Below are 10,460 nucleotides of genomic sequence, written 5' to 3' on the forward strand. Positions count from 1 at the left end.
TCGTTTCCTTAGAGACCGAGATCTTGAAGAGCCAGCTCTCACTTATACAGGTATCTTCCCCCCCCCCCTCCTGAAAACAGCGGGCTCTCAAGGAGCTTCCCAGGGGCTGGATCGTGCCCCCAGAAGGCTCCCTTCCCTCTGCGAATGGGCTGCCGCAGACCTTCCCCTACCGCCGCAGTCTCGGAAATGCGGCTTTTCCCATTCTTTCCCAACTTGCGCAGGGGACATGGAGACACGATGGAGCGAGACGCGGCTCTGTTGGGCGGCGGACCAGGGGCGGGGTCGGGGGTCCAGCCGCCCGAGGCGGAGACGATTGTCCGGGCCCCGAGGAGGCGAAGCGGCCCTGGCGCAGCTCCACGCTCGGCGCGCCCTTTCTTCCTCCCAAGGCGGATCCGGCCGGACGCGCCGCGGTTACGTGCTGCGGGGGCGGCGTCACGGCCGCTGCCGCCTCCGCTCCACCCCGCCCCTGTCCGGGAGCTCACCGGCGCCGCCTCCGCTGGCTGGGAGCAACTGCCCAGGCGGAGGAGGCGGAGAGGGAGAAGGCGAGAGAGGGAGAAGGGAGGATGCTCTGCCGGGCGCGGCGGCGGCGGAGGCGCAGAAGACGGGACCTGCTGCCCGCGGCGGCCATGCCTTTCTCCAGCGCCGCCTAGGCAGAAGCAGCCGCCGCCCGCAGCTCCCTCCATGGCGAGCGAGGCGCCCGAGCCCCTCGCTGAGTTCGCGCGGCCCGCCCCGGCTTGCGGGAGGGGGCCCGGCGGCGGCGGCGGCGGCGGTCCCCGGGCCCCTCCTGCTTCTCACACCCGCTCGCCCTAGGGCCGGCGGAGGCGGCGGCGGCGCCATGGCCGAGACGGAGCGTCCAGAAGAGGCGGCCCGGTTGTGGCGAGACGCCGCCCTGCACGCCAGGAAGCTGGAGCTGGGCGCTCAGGAGGAGAGCGGCCGGGAGGCTGAGCCCAAGTCGCCGCCGCCGCCTCCTCCGGTCGCCCCGCTGGAGACGCTGAACCTGAGCGGGCGCGGCCTGGAAGAGCTGCCCGAGGGGCTGTGCGCCGCAGTGGGCGGCAGCCTGCGCGTCCTCTCGGTGCGCCGCAACCGGCTGGCTCGGCTGCCCTCGGCCGCCGCCCTCCGCCACCTGGCCCACCTGGCCGAGCTCGACCTGAGCCACAACCGCCTGCGTGGCCTCCGCGACGACGGCCAGGCGCTGGCGCTCCTCCGCGGGCTCCGCAAGCTCAACTTCAGCCACAACCAACTGGGCGCCGACGGGACGCTCCCTGCAGGCTTGGGCGAGCTGCGGCAGCTGGAGGAGCTGGACTTGAGCTTCAACCGCCTCGGCTGCTTGCCGGATCAGGCCCTGGCCGGTCTGCAGCAGCTCCGCGCCCTCGACGTGGACCACAACCAGCTGCCCGCCTTCCCGCCGGTGCTCCTGGAGCTGGGCGCCTTGGAGGAACTGGACTGCTCTGGCAACCGGCTCCTGCGGGAGGTCCCCGAGGGCATTGGTTCCTTGCAGCGGTTGAAGATCCTCTGGCTCAGCGGCACCGGCCTGACCTCCCTGCCCGAGGGCTTGTGCCAGCTGGGGGCCCTGGAGAACCTCATGGTGGACGGGAACAGTCTGCGGGCCCTGCCGGCCGGCTTCGGCAACCTGCAGCGCCTCAAGATGCTCAACCTCTCCTCCAACCTGCTGGCCGACTTCCCTGCCGCCGTGCTGGCCCTGCCCGGCTTGGAAGAGCTCTACCTGAGCCGCAACCAGCTGACCCTGCTGCCCAGAGACCTTTGCCAGCTCAGCCACCTCCGCACCCTCTGGCTGGACAACAATCGCATCCGCTACCTGCCGGACTCCATCGTTCAGCTTTGCCACCTGGAGGAGTTGGTGCTGCAAGGCAACCAGATTGCCATCCTGCCTGAGGGCTTCGGCCAACTCAGCCGCATCAGCCTCTGGAAGATCAAGGACAATCCGCTCATCCAGCCCCCTTACGAGGTCTGTATGAAGGGCATCCCCTACATCGCGGCCTACCAGCAAGAACTGGCTCATTCCCAGCCTGCCCTCAAACCCCGGCTTAAGCTGGTCCTCATGGGCCTGAAAAACGCAGGCAAAACCCTGCTGCGGAAGTGCCTCATGGAGGAGGAGGAGGAAGAGGAGGAACTGGGGCAAAGAGATTCCTCGTTAACTGCAGTCCACAAGGATTTTGGGAAGACCCAACTGAAGGGGTGCTGCATGCAGCCGCTGAGAGAGTTGTCCCGGCCTCGGTCCCCGAAACCACAGCCGAATCATCTCCCTATCGTTGAACAGCCAGAGGCTTCGTCCCTGAAATGTTCCCATTTAGGATATAGCTCCAGTGAGCTGCAGGATATGCTCCTCGGCCTGTCCCCCAAAACTGCTGTTGAGCCGCAGGATGTCGCCCTGCCGGTCCCACCCCTGACAGCGAGTGCGGAGATGCGCTTAGGGTGTTATTCCCTGCCACAGGCCACTGTGCTGCCGGCTCCGGCTGCTGTAGGGTCACCGTGTGGCAGCAGAGGCATAGAGGTAACGGACTGGACCGCCGATGCGGAGAGGAGCTTGACTTTTATCGTGTATGAGCTGGCGGGCGACCCCAGCTATGACGTGATCCAGCCCTTCTTCCTTTCTCCCGGAGCCCTCTATGTGCTGGTGGTGAACCTGAGCACCTACGTGCCGCAGTGTTTCTACCCCTCTGTGGGACACTTCCTTCACTGGCTAGGGGCCAAAGTGCCGCACGCAGTGGTGTGCATGGTAGGCACCCACGCAGACCTGTGTGCCGAGCGGGAGGTGGAGGAGAAGTGTTTAGACATACACCGGCAGATTGCCTGGCAGGAGAAACGGGACTATGAAGGCCTCCGGAACTTGGCTCAGCAAGTAGACGAAGCCCTGGGGCAAGATTTTGACCTGCGGTGCTCCAGCCCGCATGTTGCCTTCTACGGCGTGTCGGACAAGAACCTCCGGCGCAAGAAAGCTCAGTTCCAGTACCTGCTCAACCACCGGCTGCAGATCCTCTCCCCGGTCCTGCCAATCAGCTGCTGGGACGGCTGCCAGGTCCGCCGGTTGCGGGAGAAGCTCCTCTCAGTGGCCGAGCACAGAGACATCTTCCCGAACCTTCACCGGGTTCTGCCCAGGTCCTGGCAGGTCCTGGAGGAGTTGCACTTCCAGCCGCAGGCTCGGCAGCTGTGGCTCAGCTGGTGGGACTCAGCTCGGCTCGGCCTGCAGGCGGGGTTGACCGAGGACCGCCTCCAGAGCGCCCTTTCGTACTTGCATGAGAGCGGCAAGCTGCTGTACTTCGAGGAGCACCTGACTCTGCGCGAGTACGTTTTCCATAACCTGCCCAGGCTCATTGACATCCTCAACGTCTTCTGCCAGCGGGATGTGACCGTCTTGCTCCAGAAACTGCTCGGGAACGGGCCCGCGGATGAGCTGAAGGCCACGCAGCTCCACCACTATGTGGAAGGGTTCTTGCTTCACGGGCTCCTCCCGACTCATGTTATCCGCCTGCTCCTCAAACCCCACGTCCAGAGCCGAGAGGCCCTGCAGCTCATCCTGGAGCTCTTGGAAAAGATGGGGCTCTGTTACTGTGTCAATAAACCCAAATCCAAACCCTTGAATGGGGCCACTGCTTGGTACAAGTTCCCCTGCTATGTCAAGAACGAGATTCCCCACGCGGAGGCATGGATCAATGGGACCAACCTGGGCGGACAGTCCTTTGTTGCCGAGCAGCTGCAGATCGAGTACAGCTTCCCTTTCATCTTTCCGCCTGGCCTGTTCGCCCGCTACAGCGTCCAGATTAACAGCCACGTGGTCCAGAGGTCGGATGGGAAATATCAAATCTATGCCTACCGGGGGAAGGTCCCCGTAGTAATCAGTTACAGGCCTGCCAAAGGTGCCCAGCAACCAGATACTCTGTCCATCGCTAGTCATGCGTCCCTACCAAATATATGGACGGCTTGGCAAGCCATAACCCCACTTGTGGAAGAACTGAATGTACTGCTTCAAGAATGGCCAGGCCTGTACTACACTGTGCATGTCCTCTGTTCCAAGTGCCTTAAAAGAGGGTCGCCCCACCCACATACGTTTCCAGGTAAGGGATCTTTAATTGAGCTTAGCGTTCAGGCACGCTGTCTGTATCTGTGTGTTAATGTGGATGGTTGCTTATTACATGCCTTAGCGTTCAGGCACGCTGTCTGTATCTCTGTGTTAATGTGGATGGCTTGCTTATTAATGTTAATACAAGCAGCTGCTTAGTAAACTGATTGTGTGGGTGAATGCAGATGATGATTTGCCTCGCATCTGCACCCAATGGATGGTGAAATCCTGCTTACCACTTGGTAGAGTGAAGCGGATAAGCCGGTTTAATTTCAGCTGGACCCGAGGTGGGAGAGAGCTTGCCCCATGGCAAGGCCAGCCGTTTGTGTGGTCTCACAGGAATATGTCCTCAAACGTGGAAAAACATGAAAACAACCATCTAGGCTGTAGACAGACAATAGCTTTTTCCTAGAGAACCAAAGGCAGTTTGAAATGTTCTGCTTTGCTAAGTGATGAGAATTGTAGCTCTGCCCTGTTTTCTCCCTTGATTTCTGAACAGCAGGCCAAACAATATGGTGGGTAAGGAGAGATGACCGTTTACCACACATCATCAACTGCCGTGAGGTAAAATAGTCACTTGGCAAGGTGATGGATATGAGCCTGTATGTACAACTAGATTACCTCAGGGTGAACTCTCTCTCACCCCGGTGTAGCTTGAGCCTCTCTGTTGTCCTATCAAGTAGTAAGGCGGAACCTTCTGCCTTTCAGGTGCGGACACACTGGTGAAATGTGTAGTAAGAATGGTCACCTCTGTGTCCTCTGAATAACCAAGATATCTCAAAATATTTTGTGTTGTCTTCATGGTCTCCCTCAGCCAAGTTTGTCCCATGGCTGTGTGTGTACCATGGCAATTTGCCATTTGGGAAACAGTTGTCTGTGTTTGCTGTTCTATACGCAGTGTTTTACCGCTCTGCCTCTTTGTAGCCATACGGCTCCTGCGTTCTGAGAAAATTCCCCACTTGGTAGCATATGTTGTTGACATCCAGGTCGGAGTGACCTTTGCGGTTCCTGTCTGCGGCAGCCCATGCAGATAATTTCATTCCGCTCACAAGATCCCTGTTTTTTTCTCCTCTCTTCCTTTTTTCTTCAGACAACCTTCCGTCTTGTTTTGTTCAAAGGTGTAGTTGCTCTGAATCCAGCTGACCCCCTCCGCTTAAGTAGGCCGCCAGTGGTGTGCTGTGGCCTGCTGGTTTCTCGGTAACTCTCCCCTCACACCCCTGTTTGCTGTGCACCTGAGATCACCCCTACCTTTCAAAAAAAGGGCAGTGGATTGTGTTGCTGCCAGCAGGTCACAATACATAGTGTGCCGTGCGTGCTCGGTTTGGGGAGCTGCAGATTTTGATGAGTCATGCGTAAAAGTATTTCTATGCTTTGGAACTGGGTTTTCACAAAGGAAAACGTCCTTTTAAGCGGAAAGCACTGGCGGCAGACACGCAGGGTTCTTTTTCTTCCCCAGGGAACTGGAGATAGGGTGAAATGAAGATTCTTATCCTACTTTTGCCTCTGATAAACTGATCTCACCTCACGCTGTTCACTGGGGTGGAGTCCCACTGCCCTGAGCAGAGAGATACTGCATCTAAACGGCATTAGATTTTCTGTACTCAAATGAAGAACCGTAAGGTGCCCTTCCCTTCTCCCCTAGAGGCAGAGAAAGGTCTGAGTTCTTTGGACAGAAGCTTCAAGGGGGAGTCTCCCAAACTTTCTCAAATTGTATTTGTGTTCAGACGGAAAAGCTATCCTGAGGCCTCAACAGGAGCAGTCCAGTTAATCAGGTTCAAATCCCAGTTCTGCTGTGAAGCTGCCCTGGGCCAGTCCTTATCTGTCCACCTCACCAGGGGTGGAATTCGGGTGGTGGGGGGGGACAGTCCTGGAAAAGTCCTCCAGCTCACCCTTCCCTACCCGCCAGGGAGGGAGTGAGGGAGAAGCACGCTCAGCTAGCCTTGAGCAGGACATGCCTGGCCAGCCTGGGCTGGGCCCGTGTCTCGATGTGGCAAGGCCAGGGCTAGCCCCTCACTGGATGCGGTGAGTCCAAGCTGGGGCCTCCTTTCTGCAGTTCCCCCTGGCAGCAGCAGGGACTAGCACCCATCCCTGCCGTGAACCCAAGCCATTGGCTCACCAGGAGTTCTCCTGGCAGTCTTAACGGCCAATCCACTGCTGCTTTCTATCCCACAGCATAAAATGTTTTGAGTGTAAAGTGGGGAGTAGAGAGCCACATATACCACCCTGGGCTCCTTGGAGTAAATGCCGGGATAAAAAACGTGATAGCGGAAAGAGACAGTACACCTTCCCCTTAACCCTGGACCCACATGGTTAGCCAAGCTATCCCGGGTAGCTTGGTTGTCCTACCAGTTGGTAAGAAGGATTTTTCAGGCATAGATATGTGGGGGGCAGTGCTCATCTTTGTGGGCTCTCTGTCAGTGGGATCATGTGAGTGAATTCTATCTGCAACACTGTCCCAAAGGGTTTGCGTTGTGGCCCCTGCCCCTTGGGAATGAATGGCAGCCATTCACCTATATGGGCCCAGTAGCACCTTAAAGACGAACAAAATTTGTGGTGTGGTATGAACTGTTGTGAGCACCTGCTCCCTTCTTCAGATGCCAGTACCTGAAGAAGTGAGCAGTGACCCATGAAAGCTCTTAGCCTACCACATATCTCGTTAGTCTTTAAGGTGCTGCTGGACTCTTATTGTTGCCCACAGACAGACTTACACGGCTACCCATCTTCCACTATATGGGCGAAAGCGTAAAAGAGAAGTATGTTCTGGGATACCATCGGGTGAGGGCCGAACCGGTTCTTTGTCCCTGCGGTTCACACAAGCAGGTGAATCAGGTGGTGGAATGGACAGCAGGGCTGTCGGGCTGCAGACGCTTGAGTCGAGTTCTGAATGCTCTTTCACATAAAAAGCTAGCAGGAAGCTCCCAAAATAGGGAAAGATTCTACTGCTCTCTTCCTTTTCTTGTTGTTCCTCTCCTGTTCACAGGGAGTTTTTCACGTAGAGGTGCATTCCACAATGTGGTCCTCCACCTGTAATCTGACATGGGACAGGCCTCTGTGTGTAAACTGCTGTCAAATTGCAGGTGACTTAAGAAGACCCCTTATGGGGTTTTGTTGGGTGTTACAAGTCAAAACACTTCAGTATTTACAGGGTTAATGATGTTTGTCAAGTCACATGTTTGTTTGTAACCAATCTGTTTAGACAAGAGAATGCCCGGGAACTTTGGAGCTAATTTGCTAGTCTGATTGGAAACCAAGGTGTCAAGTATTTAGCATGTTGGCTTCTCCTCCTGTTCTTTGTTCTGACTGAGAAGGAGACGCCATTCTGCTCTTCCCGTTTTACCTTTTAGCTGTAAGGATGTAGGCATAATAGCTCTTTGTTATTTTATATCCTGTGTACCTTTTTCCCATGTTAGGTTTATAGTAAACTTTTATATTTTAATACACACCATGGACTCAGTCTCTTAATACTCTGCTGACTTACTCAAAAAGAATCCCAACAGGTTTTCAAGGCAAGGTAGGAACAGAGGTGGTCTGCCATTGGCTGCCTCTGCGTCATGAGCCTGGACTTCCCTGGCAGTCTCCCATCCAAGTACTAACCAGAGCTGACCCTGCTTAGCTTCCCCGTTATTGTTGTGCACATGTAGATTTGGGTCTTCATGGAAGCTGCGGAGAAACTCAGCCGGGCTTCTTGGCACAACCCTGTGGTGTAGTGGCGGTTTAGTGGGACTGGAACTGGTGTGGCGCAGTGGAAATTGTGCAGAAGGTCCCAGGTTCAATCCCTGGCATCTCCAGTAAGGACTAGGAGATGTGAAAGACCTCGGCCTGAGAACTTGCCGGTCTGAGTAGACAATACTGACTTTGATAGACCAAGGGTCTGATTCAGTATAAGGCAGTTTAAGCCTTGACCTGGATAGCCCAGGCAAGCCCGATCACCTCAGAACTCAGAAGCTAAGCAGGGCCAACCCTGGCAAGAACTTGGAAGGGAGACCTCCAAGGAATACCAGGGGCAGGCAATTATCAGGCCACCTCTCCGAAACATTCGAGCCCCACTAGGGGTTTCTAGAAGTCAACCATGACTTCCAGACACACACACACACACACACAACCCCAAAAAAGTATAAGGAAGTTTCCTGTATTCAGTGCTGCCTGTTCTCAGTGTGGTGCTACGCTGCGGAGCTAGGATTCTGATGAACGTTTAGGGACTATATAAATTCCCAAATGTTCCATATAAAACGAGAGAGTGCATTTAAAATATGCAGTGATTAGCTGAATTGTACTGACCTTGTTTCTTTATAGCATCTGAAAAGTGCTCCAATAAATGCAGGTCCTTCTCTGTAATGCTTAAGTGTGACTCAGAGTCACTGCTCTGGAGACTGGCTAATTTACAGTGGGGAGGAAAACCCATTTTTTCTCTCCAGGATTTCAGTTGAATGTGAGAGGACAAACCACCAGGCCCAGATGTTGGTTGTGGGGCTTGACTCATTTCAGGGGGGGATTGCTCAAGGCATATCCTGATAATGGTTCGTTTTGAATTCTTTGTTGGCACGCAGCTGCCTGACGCTTTCCCTGCCTTGCTGATGCCGACTTGAGTCAGAACGCCAGGAGAATATTTTTGGCAAGCAGAGCATTACACTGGCATAAAATCAAGTCAAAACTCCTGACCTTAATAAGCAATGCGTCGCGGGACTTTTCTTCCAACGATCAAAGTATTTCGGAGTCTGTTTATAAAGATTATGGGGGGGGGGGGGGCGGGACAGATTTTTATTTTGTCTCGAATGGTCTATCGATGCTTGACTCTGTGAGACGTTTTCACAGACGGTGGTCTTCTGCCCGGCTACCGCTGCTGGTTTAGGCATCTAACAGTGCGATCCTAAGCATGTCTGCTGGTGGAAAGTACAGCCAGGTCACAGCTGACTTACGATAACCCTGCAGGGTTTTCAAGGCAGAGGTGGCTTGCCATTACCTGCCTCTGTGTAGCAGCTCTAGTCCATCCAAGTACTAACCAGGGGCTTAGCTTCCAAGATCTGATGAGATCAGGCTGGCCTGGGTCATCCAGGTTCGGGAATATATAAAGGTAAAGGTTTCCCTTGCTCGAAAGCTAGTTGAATCTGATTCTAGGGAGCGGTGCCAAAGAGCCAGCGCTGTCCAAAGACTTTTTCTGTGGACATGTGGCTGGCGTGACTAAATGTCGAGGCGTGTGGAATGCTGTTACCTTTCCACTGAAGCGGTACCTATTTATCTACTTGCAATTTCTTGCTTTTGAACTGCTAGGTTGGCAGGAGCTCCCTCCGTCCTGCAGCACTCAGATCTCAAACTGCCAAACTACAGACCTTCCAGTCTGCAGCTCAGTGTCTTACCATGTAAGCCCCCACGCCCCCCAGGCAATATATACTCCGAAATAAATCCATTGAATTCAGTAGGGCTTACTCCTGGGGAAGTATTATTAGGATTGTACTGGCAATTAGTTAAATATGAGGGACTGCACAAGATAAGACTACTGGGGAGAGGGGCAGTCATGGTAGGCAGAATATATTACTTGCCCTTGTGTCGGTTAAACTAGATTGAGAATCTTGTGTGGTGTTTTCTGCTGTAGATGTAAATGGTATCATTTCTTGGGCACTGCTGATATGCCTGGTTCTGTAGATGCAGAGATTTTCCCTTATAGTGGAGTGTCCTGTTTGATCGAAGGAAATCCTTCTGAATGGTACTTGCATAAGGTGGAGTTAAGGACTTGTAATTTTTGATTCGAGATGAAGAAGTTTCTTGTAAAGAGTGGAATTGGGGTGCTTCCCATTTCCCCCAACAGTATGGTAGTTTCACTACTAGGGGGGGATGTCGTAAGTCACTTTGGGTCCCCATGAGGGAGAAAAAGGTAAAGGTAAAGGTTCCCTTGCTTGAAAGCCAGTCGAATTCGACTCTAGGGTTGCGGTGCTCATCTCCGTTTCCAAGCCGAAGAGCCAGCGCTGTCCAAAGATGTTTCTGTGGTCATGTGGCCGGCATGACTAAACACCAAGGCGCACGGAACGCTGTTACCTTCCCACTGAAGTGGTACCTATTTATCTACTCCTCAATTTCTTGCTTTCGAACTGCTAGGTTGGCAGGAGCTGGAACTAGAGACGGGAGCTCACTCTATCATGCAGCACCCGGGTCTCGAACTGCTGAACTACTGGCCTTCCACAGCCTGCAATTCAGCGTCTTAACCACTTAAACACTTGAGCCACCGCAGCTCAAAGTGAGGTGTAAATGAAGCAAATAATATTGCTGAATTGCCTTAATATCTGTCACTGAATTACAAACTGTTGTTTTTAAGAAAGCGCTGTAGGGGTAGTGCTGGAGAGAGCTCTCAGTGCCTATGGAGTTTACCTGCTTTTGGGAGCCTTTCATT

At 54.4% G+C, this 10,460-nt stretch overlaps 1 protein-coding gene across 1 annotated transcript in view; it reads left to right on the forward strand.

The window, feature by feature from the left end:
- The first annotated feature begins 835 nt into the window (after positions 1–835).
- Positions 836–10,460, forward strand: part of MFHAS1 (malignant fibrous histiocytoma amplified sequence 1) — a 59,211-nt gene continuing 49,586 nt past the window's right edge. Inside the window, exon 1 of the mRNA XM_015425706.1 lies at positions 836–4,073. Within this exon, the coding sequence (XP_015281192.1) occupies positions 836–4,073 (3,238 nt within the window). The remainder of the gene's footprint in view (positions 4,074–10,460) is intronic.

This window comes from Gekko japonicus, unplaced genomic scaffold (genome assembly GCF_001447785.1).
Source record: "Gekko japonicus isolate JY-2015 unplaced genomic scaffold, Gekko_japonicus_V1.1 scaffold1416, whole genome shotgun sequence".
In the NCBI taxonomy this organism is placed as follows: domain Eukaryota; kingdom Metazoa; phylum Chordata; class Lepidosauria; order Squamata; family Gekkonidae; genus Gekko; species Gekko japonicus.